Genomic DNA, 16,716 nt, shown 5'->3' on the forward strand with positions numbered 1-16,716 from the left:
TACTCTTTGTCTCTCCTCCCCCAATTTCGTAACCCTTGTTTCAGTTTGCTTAATTGCAATTACTTAATTATAGGTTTTATTTTTTTTTTCCACAAATTAATTGATTTATTTTACTATTTTCCATTTGTTTTGGGTTTTATTATGTTTTAGTTTAAAAGCCTTTGAATTTTGAGCTAAGTATGAATTAATTGATTGATTTATGAGGGGGGGGGGGGGTTGGGTTATTAGCAATACTTGGTACTTTGGTAGATATGAGAGGTTTTCTCAACGCCATTGCTTCGTGAGAATCTGTTGAGACAGGTTTCATCAAATTTGTTTTAAGTGTTACGAGGTTGAAAAAGGATTGAAGAAGATTGCATCTACAAAGTGTGAGCAGTAAGGCATACAATTACTAGCTTGTGTCTAGTGTTTTCCGAAGATGTCTTGTTGCCATTGTACTTGCAGATTGTGGACTTGTGGTCTTCCAAGAATCTTAAATGCTTCTGTATTATGCTTCCTGCCAGAATTTTAATAGTTGATCAACTGATTGATTTTATGCATTTTCTCCTACATTGTCCTTTGGCATTATATGTACTCCCTCCGTTACATTTTACTCGCAACAAAGGGGTATTATTTGTGATACATAAAATATTCCTTTGTTGCGAGTAATATGTAACGGAGGGAGTATAATTATTCAAGGATGTTTCAATGTTTTCTTAGCTTCCTACAGATCCTACCTTTTAATCAGTGTTTTATTCATATCTTTGAGTTGATTTTGGACAAATTTAATGGCAGGTCATGTAAATCACTCTATTTTCTGGAAGAATCTTGCTCCAATTAGTGTAAGTGTCAGTACTGAGATATTATTGTTATCTAGTTTGTGTGAAATTAGACAGATGATGTAAATGATATCATGACATTGTTGCAGCAAGGAGGTGGTGAGCCTCCAAAATCTTCACTGGGTTGGGCAATTGATTCAAACTTTGGCTCTCTGGAAGCTCTTATCATGAAAATGAATGCAGAAGGAGCTGCCTTACAAGGTTCTGGATGGGTGGTAAGTTTCAGTATTAGAAACCTTTAGTTGACCTTTCTTATTTTACCCCTTCTTAACTGTGTGATAATTTGAATTCATTGGAGCAGTGGCTTGGACTTGACACACAATCGAAGAAGCTTCTTGTTGAAACCACTCCAAATCAGGTGAATGCCCAGAGGCCCCAGATTGTTTTCTTTAATTAATAGGAGCAAAGCTTGAAATTTCTTGTGTTTCTAACGTGATGTTCTTAGAAGGAAATTCCTTTGTACTCAAATTAAGACAGAGTTATACTGTGATAGTATCCTCTTTCATTTGCATGTTGGCTGTTGGGTTTTCTAGTCTGTATGGTTGTGAATTTGTGATCACATTTTCTTAACTAGTGATGATTTATGAGTGTGTTATCATTTCCACGTATGTAGGTTTAAAGGAAGTTGTTCAAACAGACAAGGCTCCTGCGGCATTGGGACCATATTCTCAATCCATTAAAGCAAACAACATGCTCTTTGTATCTGGTGTTCTGGGTCTTGTGCCTGAGGTTTGAGTTTCAAATCTGATTATTTCTAGCTAATTTTGTCAGTTTGTGCTCTTGTAATTGTTCTTGCTTACTAATGTAAACAATACCTGTTTGAATGCAGACGGGAAAGTTTGTATCAGAAAATGTGGAGGAACAAACTGAGCAGGTAATGAAAATTTTTGCAAACTGACACGGTAACTTAAAGATTTTTTATAGCTCTACTATCAGAAAATCATTATTTTGTACAAGTATGCTGGGGGTCTAAAAGTCTTGTAATTGTGAAGGACCCGTGATGACTCAATCACTAGATAGTAGATGGACGGAATGACGGATTTATGAGTGTAATTATATATTTATATACATTTAATAAAGGAAGTTTTGCCTTGGCGAGCTTGTTAATGCATCTCCTTTTTCGCTGCTAACTACTCTACTTGTGCAGCATTCTTTTGGTTAGGATGGGAGACTGGGAGGTGGGGTACTGTTTGCCAAAGAAAAGTTCTTTAAACTATCTTGTGCTGATAATATATGCTTAGTAAAGGCATATCTCAATGCTCTACAACGGGTCATTTGCTTATTCCTATTAATCAATATTAGCTAAGACAAATATGATGCTCAATGAGTCAAACTGTCAAAGTGCCCATATTAAATTCGCTTTAGTGGCTGAGTAGTATCAATTTATCAAATGCTTGTCACTTGTCTGGATTGTAAACCCAAATTTTTTTTTTCTGTGCTCAATGAAATGCCTAAAATTGTAGCAAACTGCTGGTTCAAAAATACTGCTTTTGATGTGAATAAGTTGGTCGGCTTTCATTTGCCATGAAGATAAACATGTTCCTTTTACAAACTGTAGTTTGATGTATGCAAGTGAGCTATTTGCAAATTGCCAATTATTGCCAAACATGCATTTAGATTATCATTTTGAATGAACTTTTAGGCATTCTACAATTATTGTAGACCTCTAGTGTTCTTGCTTCCAGCACAGTATCAAGGTAGGGGCAGTATATGGTTCGTGAGTTTGGCATATGTAGACTTTCAACTTTTATTTCACTTAGTTCTTTTAAAAAAAATCTCATATTTTGGGCCCTAAAGTGATAGAGGTGTTAATAATTCAAGTCATCTTACATTTCAGGTTCTCAAAAACATGGGTGAAATTTTGAAAGCTAGTGGGGCAAGCTACTCTTCTGTAGTCAAAACAACCATCATGTAAGTGCATTTTCTTCTCAAATTTCCTCCTTGAAACGCGTATTTGTATCCCTTTACTTGGAGTGCAAAGGTGTCTTAGAAGAGGTTAGTAGTTTTTTTTTTTTTGCAAATTTTGAAACCTTTTTAGCTCTATACGCTCCCAAGAGTAATATAATGGTCAATTGTTATTGATTTCAATTCATAAAAACCAAAATATAAGGTAATTAAGGATGTTTAGTGTTATATTGTGTTAATTTGAACCAATACATGAAAGATAGGAAAGGTAGAAGTCCCTTAGGCAATTTTGAAGCCTTTTTGGCTCTATACGCGCCTAAAAGTGAGTAAATGGTCAATTTTCATTGATTTCAATTCATAGAAACTAAAATATAAGGTAATTAAGGATGTTTAGTATTATATTGTGTTAATTTGAACAAATACTTGAAAGATGGGAAAGGTAGAAGTCCCTTAGACAATTTAGAAGCGTTTTTGGCTCTGTATGCTCCCAAGAGTGAGATAGTGGTCAATTTTCATTGATTTCAATTCATAAAAACCAAAATATAAGGTAATTAAGGATGTTATGTGTTTTATTGTATTAATTTGAACAAATACTTGAAAGATGGGAAAGGTAGAAGTCCCGGCAATTTTGAAGCGTTTTTGGCTCTATACGCTCCCAAGAGTGAGATAATGGTCAATTTTCATTGATTTCAATTCATAGAAACCAAAATATAAGGTAATTAAGGATGTTTAGTGTTATATTGTGTTAATTCACTAATACATGAAAGATGGGAAAGGTAGAAGTCCCTTAGGCAATTTTGAAGCCTTTTTGGCTCTATACGCTCCTAAAAGTGAGTAAATGGTCAATTTACATTGATTTCAATTCATAGAAACCAAAATATAAGGTAATTAAGGATGTTATGTGTTATATTGTGTTAATTTGAACAAATAATTGAAAGATGGGAAAGGTAGAAGTCCCTTAGACAATTTTGAAGCGTTTTTGGCTCTATAAGCTCCCGAGAGTGAGATAATGGTCAATTTTCATTGATTTCAATTCATAAAAACCAAAATATAAGGTAATTAAGGATGTTTAGTATTATATTGTGTTAATTTGAACCAATACATGAAAGATGGGAAAGGTAGAAGTCCCTTAGGCAATTTTGATGCCTTTTTGGCTCTATACGCTCCTAGAAGTGAGTAAATGGTTACTTTTCATTGATTTCAATTCATAGAAACCAAAATATAAGGTAATTAAGGATTTTTAGTATTATATTGTGTTAATTTGAACAAATACTTGAAAGATGGGAAAGGTAGAAGGCCCTTAGGCAATTTTGAAGCGTTTTTGGCTCTATACGCTCCCAAGAGTGAGATAGTGGTCAATTTTCATTGATTTCAATTCATAGAAACCAAAAAATAAGATAATTAAGGATGTTATGTGTTACATTGTGTTAATTTGAACAAATACTTGAAAGATGGGAAAGATAGAAGTCCTTTAGCACAATTTTGAAGCCTTTTTGGCTCTATACGCTCCCAAAAGTGAGTAAATGTTAACTTTTTATTGATTTCAACTCATAGAAATCAAAATATAAGTCAATTAAGGATGTTATGTGTTTTGTTTCTATATTATGAGTTTTATTTCTATAATTTGGTTCATCACATTTATTCTAATGATTGTTTTTATTATGGATTGTTTTTATTTTGTAACCTCTTTCATATGTTTTTTTTTAATAGGATTTTTGTCCAAGGACCGCCCCGTATGATGTTGACGAGTTGAATGTGGTTCGAGAACAATGGGCGCAATACTTTAGAAGTAAATATTTATTAAATGCATAACTATTAGCTTAGGTAGAACAACGTAATATTTTTAGTGTTGTTGTATATGTTAGATAAATTTATACAAGTTTTTATTTGTAATGTGTTACTACTTCAGTTTTTATATTACGTCGTATTAATTTTTACGAAAGATTGTTCGGTATAATTGCTTATTTACAGGAACATGTATATTATAACAGGTTTTAATTAATATATATTAATTATATATAAATACATGCTGTCGAAATTAAATGAAATGAAAATTTAATTTAATAATTATTTGTAACGGGCAGCAAAATTGTCAGTTACAAATAACCAGTTATTCGTAACGGGCACTTTTGTTGCCCGTTATAAATAAGTGTTAAATTATATACAATAAAACTCTATTCGTAACGGACATTTAAGATGTCAGTTACGAATAATCACTTATTCGTAACGGGCGTTTTAGGTGCCCGTTACGAATAAGGACTTATTTTAATACAAAAAAAAATTTATTCGTAACTGACATTTCAGATGTCCGTTACAAATAACCCCTTATTCGTAACTAACATTTAAAATATCCGTTACGAATAACTCATTATTCGTAACGGACATCTAAAATGTCAGTTACGAATAATGAGTTATTCGTAACGGACATTTGAAATGTCCGTTACGAATAACTCATTATTCGTAACGGACAGTGCCCGTTACGAATAACAATGACCATCCGTAACGGCCGCATACGTAACGGACGCTGCCCGTTACGGATGGCCCCTTTTTGCCCGTTACGGATGAGGATTTTTCCACTAGTGATGAGAATTGATGTTTAGGTCTAGTTTCAATAGGCAGGTTAATTTATAAATGGTTAAGTCAAGAATCGAGAGATGAGATTTAATACCGGTAAATTAATTGTGTGATTGTAATACGTAGCGAAAGCCCTTTACAATCTGGTTAATTGATGCATTGATGATTGACCGTTATTGATTATTGGTATTGCATGATAATTTCTTATTGGATTGTTTTAATGTTTTACAATTGCGGCTTGTAAAAGTATAGCAATATTAAATTGATGAATCGAGCAGATGTTAATTTGATATTAAAGGCTATTTTCAATAAGAACTTAGATCTAGTAAATTGCGAGAGCCTGTTAGATCTATGTTGATTAATAAATTGCGAGAGCCTGTTAATCATGTTATTTATGCAATGTCAATGATTGATTACTATGTTTTACCCTGGAGTTTTATTTATTGGTGAACCTATGCCCTAGATCCTTTTATATATTGTTTTCTCCCTATTCCTATTCCTTGTAGTTTAGTTTCATACTCAATCATAAATATTGGTTACTTAAATAATTTAGATTATAATAATTAATTAGGAGTAAAAAGACTTGTTTCCCTGTGGAGATCGACCCTACTTCCCTATCTACTTTAGCTAGAGGACTTAGGTAATTATTTTTTATTAGGGGATACGACTTTACCCTGTCAAAATTTGGCGCCGTTGCCGGGGAAACGGTTTTATTTTTATTTCTGATTGTTTTTGTAGTCTAGATTATTTCTCTTTTGTCTCAGAGAGAGTTAGTTCTCTGAGACAAATCTCATATTTGCTTCTAGTTTTTGTTTATGCCCAGGTGTTCCAGATCAGGTTACATCCCATTCGATCCTTAGATCGAACGTTCCTTCCATAGACAGAAAAACTTCTACAAGCAAATCCTGGCGGATTCTGGTGATAATAACAATAATCACCGCGATCCTCCAACTTATTCCAGCGATTTAGAGGCATCATCCACTACAAAAAAAAATGAGAATAGGAAACACTTAAGATTGCAACACTTATAGAAATGATACTCTTAGTAATCTAAAGAAACAATATTTATTTGTTATCTTGAACTAAAGTAACAAATAAAAAAGTGTTGCTCAAGAATATATAAGGCTACAGTTGCTTAAAGTGTTACCTTTTTCTAGTCTAAGACAACAAACATAATAATTGTTGCATGAAAAGATAACAATAACAAAACTATTGCTTGAAAATGTAACATTAATATCTATGTTGCCATCTACGGCAACATTTATATTAAAAAGACAACATAATTTAAGATATTGCTTTTTTGGCGAGTGTGTGTGTGTGTATATATATATATGTATATATATATAGTTTGGTGGAGTTGGTGGTGAAGTCACCTTGTGACTTTGAGGTCACAAGTTCGAGCCCTACAACCTACTAAATGCTTGGGAGTGGCAACACTTAGAAACATTTTTTAATTGTCTCCTTAGATGGCAACATTTTTCATTTGTTGTCTTTGTAAAAGTGTTGCCTTATGTATTATTTTACCTTGGTTTTCAAAATTGTTGCCTTTGAATAAAAATGTGTTGCCTTATAAATAGACAACGGGGGCATATACTACGCCTCATATGTGTTGCCTTAGCTACAAGGCAACGCTTTTTTTATATTAGGCAATGATTTTTCACTGTTACCTTTGCTTTATTTTGTTGTAGTGATCATACGCAGAATCAGAGATGACGGCTCCAAAGAAGCTTAGTGACTATTCACAACCAAAGCTCACGAATTTTCCACATCTCACCCCCACTCCGGCTCTTGATGGGGTTCAATTTGAAATTAAACCTCAATTTATAACGATGATAGAGAGGAAGCAATTCAGTGGAGCCAAGGGTGAAGACCCGAATCTTCACATTGCCGACTATTGTCAATATTGTTACACCATGAGGCAAGCCGGGGTCACTCAAGACCAAATCAGGGAGATTCTCTTTCCCTTCTCTTTAACTGGAAAAGCTAAATTGTGGTTTAATGGCTTAAATAGAACTACACTTGGTATAACTGACTGGGAAACTCTTGTTTTGAATTTCTATAACAAGTATTATCCTGCAGAGAGAACAACAGTACTACAGAGCGCGATTCAGAACTTTGCCCAAGAAGCCGATGAGTCTTTATATGAGGCTTGGGAGAGGTTCAAGGACTTACAAAGAGAATTCCCTCACCATAATTTAGTGCAATGGCAGTTAATCCAAGCCTTTTGTAACGGCATTGAAAACTAGAATAATTTTAGACTCTGCAACTAGTGGGAGATTTATGAATCTTAATGTTGATAATGCAGGTCAGGTTATTGAAGATATGGCGATACACAATTCCCAATATGGGAATCCCAGAGGATTTGCTAACAAGGGGAAGCATAGTGTCGACTCTGTATCCTTTTTGCAAGCTCAACTAACCTCTATTTGCCAAAAATTAGATAATCTTAGCACTGCTAATGTAGCAAATGTTTCTGCGATTAATAATAATTCTAATGAGGCTTTCTGTGAAAATTGTGGTATTGTAGGTCATTGGGAGCAGGATTGCAGGAGTTCCGTGGAGCAAGTTAACGCCTTCCAAGCTTATAGGCAGAATAACCCATACTCCAACACTTACAATCCTAGGTATCGGAATCATCCATACCTTTCCTACCGGAGCACTAATGTTCAAAATTCACCACCACAAGAACCACAGGCGCCACAGCAACAGCAGCAGAAATATTATCATCCCAATGCTAGCCAGAAGAATCAACCACAACAAACCCCCTCATCTTCCGACCCTTCTCTGGCGGAAATTAGAGCAATGTTGGTCAATATGCAAAAGCACATGGAGAGCAGAGATGCGACTATTGATCAAATTCTAGCGCATAATAAAATTGTAGATAATCAAATTGCGCAACTCTCCGCTACTCTACAAGCCCGCCAACAGGGAGCCCTGCCAGCACAGCCGACTAGGCCTACGGATCAAGCATTTGCAATTACTCTACGGAGTGGTTCAAACTATGAAGGGCCCTCTATGCATAGAGTTGATGAAACTGTTTTATTAAATAATGCTAATCTTGATTCTATTAAACCAAACAATGTAGTTGATAGCCCTGCAGGGTCAAAGGATAATACTGACATATCTAATTCTACATTGCAGGGTAAAACTCCAGAGAAGGTGGCTACTCCAGACAAGAATAAGAATGCTCCAAAGCTAATCATCAAACTTCCTTTCCCCAATCGTCAATTGAAGACAAACTTGGATAAGCAGTTTGGTAAGTTCCTGGAGGTGGTAAAAGATTTGAAGGTAACAGTTCCCTTTACTGAATTGATCACGCAAATCCCCTCGTATGCAAAATTTATGAAAGAAATACTGACGAGAAAAAGGTCTATTAGTGAGGTAGAGACAATAGCTTTCACTGCAGAGTGTAGTGCCGTACTTCAAAATAAGTCTCCACCTAAATTAAAAGATCCGGGTAGTTTTTCTATCCCTTGTCATATTGGCAATCTCTTGATTGATAATGCATTATGTGATATGGGTGCTAGTGTTAGCGTCATGCCATTATCTGTGTGTTCTAAGTTGAATATGGGTAAATTAAAAGCTACCAATATAACTCTACAAAAATGGCCGACCGTTCTTTCAAATACCCCTTAGGTGTTTTAGAGGATGTCCCCGTTAGAGTAGGTAAATTTTATATACCTGTAGATTTTGTTGTTCTTGATATGGCTGAGGATATGCAAACCCCAATTATTTTGGGTAGACCATTCCTTAACACTACAGGAGCAGTAATAGATGTAAGAAGGGGTAAGTTAACACTATCAGTAGGGGATGATAAAGTTGTTTTTAATCTGAATAATGCCCCTAAAAGCTCCATGACTGAGGAGAAATGTTTCAGTGTTAATGTGGTTGTAAATTATTCTAACAAGCCCCAAGCTCTTGAAAAAGATCCCTTGGAGGCGGTATCTTGTGTTGCATCCTTTTCAGGTGAGATAGACAAATGGCAGAAGGAAGTCAATGCAATAGAAAGAGCACTCTACAATGTTGGTCTTGGTTTCGAGGATGAACAAGTGGAACCGATTGAGCAAGTTGTGCGAATCGAGCCTACGGTAAGTGTTCCGCCAGATCGAGTTGCAAGTGTTGAACGCAATGACAATTTGAAGCAACATTCGATCGAAGAAGGGTTTTTAGTGTTGGAGTTTGGTGAGTCCGACTCACCGCGGAAACAAACCCCGACCCAAGGAACCACTCGCAATAATTAAAATCATAAAGCATAAATAAATAATCACACAGAAAAGATAACGAATCTTACCCTCGAAGCGAGCTTCGCCCAAAAACCGGGGCTCTTACTTGAAAGCTACGAGCACGTCAAGCGCCGCGCCTCCGACGGTATCCACCCACAAAAAGGCAAACACAACTTTAAGGTCTACTACCTGGGGGTTAGCGAGGTCCGACCAAAACCCGAGTGTTATATGAGTTTAAGAGTTTTCCCAATATTATGGAATGCTCTTTTTAACTCCCACTCAAGCATCATTTCCAATGCCCCAAGTTGGGTATTTATAGGGAATGATGGGAGTATGAAAATCTCTCCCATCAATGTGGGACAATGAGATTTTCACATTTTATTTTAAAGCTAAAATAAAATTATTAAGCAAACTAGTAATAAATCAACAAGTGTCAAGCATACATGAGAGAGTAGGTGAGGACCACTTGGAGATGGGGACCAAACTTGCTCCCCACTCTCTCCCTCACCTTGTGCCACATGGCAACCCCACTTACTCCATAATCTAAGCTTCCCCTTATTCACGGCCCTGGCCCGAGCCAAGTCACGAGCCAAGCCCGAGCCCGACCTGAGCCCAGCCCGCACCAGCCCGCACCTGGCCCGCACCCAGCCCGCACCTGGCCCGAGCCCAGCCCGCACCAGCTGCTGCTGTGGCGTGGTGCGGCTGCGGCTGCTGCCGTGGCGCGGCGCGGCTGCTGCTGTGCCTAGCCGCGGCTGGCCGTGGCTGCCAGCACGGTGCGCCAGCTCGTCTTGCCCCTAGCATTCGGATGCTCGGGGCACTCCGATGCTAGGGGTATGTTCGGGAATATTGTTGATTTATTATTATTTTGCGCGTCTCGTCTTTTATCATTTAGACTCGACTTCCGACGATCGGTTTCGACGCTCTAAGCTCGAATTACCGACGTCTAATTATTTAACACTCGGGCGACGAATTAATTTCTTCCGAATTAATTCGTCGAGTTGGTTCGCATATATTTGCTTGGGTGTGACCCGAAGGGTTCAGTCAAGATTAAGCTGTAATATTGATTATATTAATATTACTGATCGGAAGCGGCCTCCACCCAGGCATTCCGATCACTTGACCTTACTGAATATATTAGCTTTCTAATAATTCTGAACCCGCTATCAGAATAATACACTTGTTCGAAGGACACTATTCCTTTCAATCTCCCACTTGTCCTTCCGGACAAGTGTGCATTTAGTGTATAACCCTTATCCTATGTCTCTTCATGAACTACAGAGTAAGATTACGAGTCATCTCTGTTACGTCCAGAAGTGTTTCTCGAAATCCGAGTTTGACTGTCAATAAGCAAATGATTTCTAAAATCCATCTGAGCACGGCCATGCATTTTTCACAGTCTCGCTCTTCGAGAGGCCTTGTAAACAACAAGACATGTTCCCTATTGTTAGTAGGGGGACATTTCCAGTCTTGTAATGTAGCTTCTCTTACTAAGAGGACTCACCCGCCCAATATCTGTCTTTATAATCCCTAGTTACGGCAGACGTTTGGCGAATACCAAAGCGGACCAGTACTCAAACAAGAGATCTCCAACTACTCATGGTCAAAGGAAAAGAGTTCCGATAGTAATAATGAGAAAATACTTATGACAATTTTTAAATCTCTTAAAGTATCCTCATAGGTCGATCCAGTATGGTTCTAAACCAATACCTGTGCAAATGATTTATATCCTCATAGCACAAGAAACGGTGCTATAAATCATACTACACACTAATCTATGATGGTCATCAATCGTCCACAAAATATGACCTTGATTAGGGATAATTTTCGATTAAAATATTCAATGTTCACTTAATAGGTGTTTCTTTATCCAAGCCATTGACTTGATACCCTATTTTGAATATTTATTAAAATCGAATGGACTCATTATTTAATTCTAAACCACAATTAAATAGAGACGGAGTGATTTAAATTGCATGAAAATTTTAATTACTCCAAAACTGAATGGTTCATCATGGTGCTTTACATCAACATTGTTCAAAATTTGATTAAAACACTATAAAATGGAATTCAAAGCCAGTTCATGACATGCTTGATTCCCATTGCCTCAATGTGTTTGTTGTGCTTCACTTGAGGCAAAGGTTTAGTAAGTGGATCGGCTACATTGTCATCCGTTCCAACTTTGCAAATTCTGATTTCACCTTCTGACTTCCATTCTCGAATCATGTGAAATCGCCTCTGGACATGTTTGACCTTCTGATGTTCTCATGGCTCTCTAGCCTGAGCAATAGCTCCATTGTTGTCACAATAGAGGTCTATTGGACCCTTGATGGAGGGTACAACACCAAGTTCATCAATGAACTTGCGAATCCAAACTGCCTCCTTGGCTGCCTCAGATGCTGCCAAGTACTTGGCTTCAGTTGAAGAATCAGCGGTTGTGCTTTGCTTTGCACTCTTCCAACTAAACGCTCCTCCATTGAGACAGAATATGTATCCTGATTGTGACTTAAAGTCGTCTCTGTCTGTCTGGAAGCTTGCGTCGGTATATCCCTCAACAACCAATTCATCTTTACCACCATAAACCAGGAATTTATCCTTGTTCCTTTTCAGGTACTTTAGAATATTCTTGGCCGCAGTCCAATGCGCCTCTCCTGGGTCTGATTGGTATCGGCTCGTAGCACTTAAGGCATACGATACATCAGGCCTAGTACATATCATGGCATACATGATCGATCCAATAAGCGAAGCATATGGAATTCGACTCATCCTTTCTCGCTCATCAGGTGTCTTTGGACACTGCTTCTTGCTTAAGGTTATGCCATGTGACATGGGTAGGTGCCCTCTCTTGGCTCCTTCCATTTGGAATCGAGCCAGTACCTTATCGATGTAAGTACTCTGACTCATTCCAATCATCCTTTTTGATCTATCCCTATAGATCTTGATGCCTAATATGTACTGAGCCTCTCCCAAGTCTTTCATTGAAAAACATTTCCCGAGCCAAGTCTTTACAGACTCTAGCAATAAAATGCTATTTCCAATGAGCAAAATGTCATCGACATATAAGACTAGGAAGGCAATGTCACTCCCACTGACCTTCTTGTAAACACAAGACTCATCTGGATTCTTGATAAAACCAAACTCACTGATGGCTTCATCAAATCGCAGATTCCAACTCCTGCTTGCTTGCTTTAATCCATAAATGGACTTCTTAAGCTTGCATACCTTCTTAGGATTATTCTGGTCGACAAAACCTTCAGGCTGTGTCATATACACAGTTTCTTCCAAAATCCCATCGAGGAAGGCGGTTTTGACGTCCATATGCCATACTTCATAATTGTAATATGCAGCAATCGCTAGAAGAATTCGAACGGACTTAAGCATAGCAACTGGAGAAAAGGTTTCATCTTAATCAACGCCGTGAATTTGCCTGTAACCTTTTGCTACCAGCCTTTCTTTGTAAATAAATACATTTCCATCTTTGTCGGTTTTCATCTTGAAAATCCATTTACATCCGATAGGTGTATAACCTGCGGGTAAATCAACCAAGTCCCATACTTGATTTTCAAACATGGAGTCCATTTCGTATTTCATGGCCTCTTGCCATTTTGCAGAGTCGGGGCTCGTCATAGCTTGCTTGTAGGTTGCCGGCTCATCTCCATCCACTACTAGGATGTCCTGATCTTCGGTTAATACAACACCAAGATATCTGTCAGGTTGAGATCTTGGCCGAGCCGACCTACGTAGGGTAATGGACTGAGCATTTGCATTGTCGGGTTGACTTTGCATATTTTGACTTTGACCAATGTCAACAGCTGCTTGGTAAGCACTTTGATTATCAACTTGTCCTTGTTGCTCGTCCTCTCGAACTTCGTCGAGTTCGATTTTCCTCCCACTTGTCATTTTGGAGAGATGCTCCTTCTCCAAGAAGACACCATCACGAGCAACAAACACTTTGTTCTCGGATTTGTTGTAGAAGTAATACCCTTTGGTTTCTTTTGGATAACCCACAAAGTAAACCTTGTCAGATTTCGGATGAAGTTTGTCAGAAATGAGTTTCTTGACATATGCTTCGCATCCCCAAATCTTGAGAAAAGACAACCTTGGCGGTTTGCTTGTCCATAATTCATATGGAGTCTTTTCCACTGCTTTTGACGGAGCACAATTTAGAGTGAGTGCCGCAGTTAAAATTTCATGTCCCCAGAAAGAGATTGGAAGTTCACTAAGACCCATAGTAGATCGGACCATGTCTAACAGGGTTCGATTCCTCCTTTCAGATACTCCATTCCATTGAGGAGTTCCCGGAGGTGTCAACTCTGAAAGTATTCCATGTTCTTTCAGATGGTCATCGAACTCTTGGCTCAAATATTCGCCACCTCGATCCGATCGAAGCGCTTTGATTTTCTTGCCGAGTTGGTTTTCAACTTCTTTCTGAAATTCTTTAAATTTATCAAACGATTCAGATTTGTGCGACATTAGATAGACATATCCATATCTACTAAAGTCGTCCGTGAAGGTTATGAAATACCGATAACCACTCCTTGCGGGTGTACTCATTGGTCCACATACGTCGGTGTGTATTAGTCCCAATAAGTCACCGGCCCTTTCTCCTAACTTGGAGAATGGTTGCTTTATCATCTTGCCTAATAAACATCCTTCGCAATTCTCAAAGGATTCTAAATCAAATGAGTCAAGAATACCTTCTTGTAGAAGTTTCTTGATGCGTTTGATGTTAATGTGGCCAAGGCGACAATGCCACAAGTAAGTTTGACTAGACTGTGTAGTCTTAGCTTTCTTTGTATTGGTATCAAACATTTGTCTAAAAACACGTGAAAGTGTCATTCCATAAATATGTTCAAGAGATCAAAACAAAAGGTCTTGATTTGATGAAAATGACGTCCAACGTCGGAAATACATCAAAAGTATGGTAAATAAAACTAAATAAGTTCTACTTCTTTAGACAAATCATGAGATTACAAGTTTCTCTTGGATAGATCACTTCCATCCTACTTGCGAACTCGATTCCTCTTGAATAAGCACCGCTCACTTAGTTCCTGAAAAGGAGTGTGTTGTGAGTCAATTTTCCGGTATCTAATACCTTTTAAAATTGCTTATATTCAAGTGTATAAGATGATACCTGAGGTTGAGGTTACTTTTCCTTTCGCCTCATCATCCAGATACATGCCGCATTCTCTTTTGTAGTGTCCGGGATTACCACAATAGAAGCAGCGCATCTTCCTCTTGTCTTTGAACTCCTTCTTCCTTGGTCTAAGGGCAAAGTTAGCCTTCTTGCAAGAATAGGTCTTTTGGAGCTCTTGGATGACTTCCCGTAAGGACAGTGTATCCCTATTGGCGGTGAGACGCATCTTAAGCCCCACATACCCCGAGTGAAGAGAGCTAAGAAGCATGTGAGCCGCTTGCTCGTCTTCCACTGGTTTGCCAATTAGCTCCAGATAGTTGAATAACTTTGTCATGTTAATTACATGAGCTTGAAGTGGCATTCCGGGCCTAAGTCTCGCACTGTAGACTTTTCCCCATACCTCTTGTCTTTCTTTCGAGAGACAACCTTCTTGCGGTGGCTTGATCCTCATTTTGGAGAGTGACCTAGTCACTTCCTCCACATGACCATCATAATTGCCCCTAGCACTCTTGGTGACCCTCATATTGACTACATCCTCAAGAGCTTTGAGCATCATGTCCGGAAAATAGCCGGAGAAAACCCCTCTCCATTAATCCGGGATGGAGTTTTCCATGAGTTTAGAAACTCTCTTGCAATCTATACTCCATTATTCATGAGCTTCATCACTCATGATCCCTTTCGAGTAGAAACTCGGGATCGGAGTGTCCAGGATATGCTCTAGGTAGCAATTACTGAGTGTCTTTCGGAGTTCATCTTCCCATTCCTTGAAGTTCACCAAATTGAGCAAAAATGGTAACTTTTCGGGAAGTTCCGGGTACATAAGGTTGTTGTCATTAGTTGAAGACATGATTCTACAATTGAAAGAATTTTAATGAAAAAACCATTCAAAAATACTTAAATAAGATTGAATTTTATTCATGCAAATTTTCAATACTTATTTAACGTCTTATTCACACGTAAAATTTGTCCCTATTTGGTGAAAATAAGGCGATTCCAAGATCCGAAGAAACAAAGAGTGGTTAAGCATGCTTTGGCTTGTCTTAAACACTCAATCTTCTTGGGTAAGCATTGCCTTGCTAATGGCTCTAAGCCACTCTTGGTTAGATAATCGTCGCATCTAATGCATCTTTGACGATGTATCTCTTTTGCCACGGTATGTGAGGACTCCTCACTCATACCGATGAGTTAAACCAAAACCAACGTGCACACCCGGTGTGCCTTATGCCCCTTGGAGAAGTGATGGCACCTCGCTTTGGCGTAGCCTACCATCACTCTCGTTCGGTTAGTAAGTGTTGTTTTGGAAAGGCAAGTTTGACTCAATATTATTAGGGACCTAGGATTTCTATGTTGGTTGATTTAAGTGAACTTAACTAATCATCGCAACATCAAGAAAACCTAAACATGCATCTAACGAATAATTCACACATATATATATATAAGCATAAAATATAAAGCGAAATTATAGATGCATATTGGCAACTAGCATGACCCCTTGAGATCTTCATATCTTCAAAAGGTCTTCATTTGCAATTCAAGGCTTTGTCTTCCAAGATACGCCGTCTTCAAGACTTAACCAAACTATGCAAAAACTAGTGTCTACAACTAGGAATGATCTAAATATTAAAGTACAAAAATACTTAACGGTGCGTAGACCGTATTTAGATTTACAAAAATACATAACGGCACGTAGTCCGTATTTTCTATCCTAGTCGGGTCCCACTAGTTGCCATTTCATAAAACCTGTGAAAGAGAATATATATATTCCATTCATCCATTCACTATTTGTGAATGGCCCATGCAATTTACAAATTAAAACAAAATAAAATGCATTTAAACAACGCGCGCACTAGTAACTAATCTAGGTGGTTAATTCGATTAACACGCCTAATTAAAACTAGTCAAAGTTGTTTAATCGATTATATAAATTACGTCATTAAAAATTGAAGCTCCCACTAAATTCCGCATTTCCTTAATTAATCTAATTAATTAAGTCGGTAGCACCCAAACTTGTCAAATCGAAATTTTGCCAATGCCGCTCAAAACCGAGGCCTAGCCTCCCAAA

At 37.9% G+C, this 16,716-nt stretch overlaps 1 protein-coding gene and 1 non-coding gene across 2 annotated transcripts; one reads left to right on the top strand and one right to left on the bottom strand.

The window, feature by feature from the left end:
- Positions 1-767: 767 nt before the first annotated feature.
- Positions 768-4,620, top strand: LOC145642691 (uncharacterized). The gene is made up of 8 exons (XM_081693863.1): positions 768-821; positions 908-1,033; positions 1,120-1,176; positions 1,312-1,330; positions 1,432-1,547; positions 1,648-1,692; positions 2,656-2,729; positions 4,434-4,620. The coding sequence occupies exons 1-8, from the start codon at positions 768-770 to the stop codon at positions 4,474-4,476; spliced, it is 534 nt and encodes a 177-aa protein (XP_081549989.1). The 3' UTR covers positions 4,477-4,620.
- Positions 4,621-7,387: 2,767 nt separating this feature from the next.
- On the bottom strand, positions 7,388-7,494 carry LOC145557106 (small nucleolar RNA R71). The gene has a single exon (XR_014092178.1). It is a non-coding gene; the product is annotated as a small nucleolar RNA R71 (small nucleolar RNA).
- Positions 7,495-16,716: the final 9,222 nt, after the last annotated feature.

This window comes from Chenopodium album, chromosome 8, assembly GCF_948465745.1.
Source record: "Chenopodium album chromosome 8, dcCheAlbu1.1, whole genome shotgun sequence".
Classification (NCBI taxonomy): Eukaryota; Viridiplantae; Streptophyta; class Magnoliopsida; order Caryophyllales; family Amaranthaceae; genus Chenopodium; species Chenopodium album.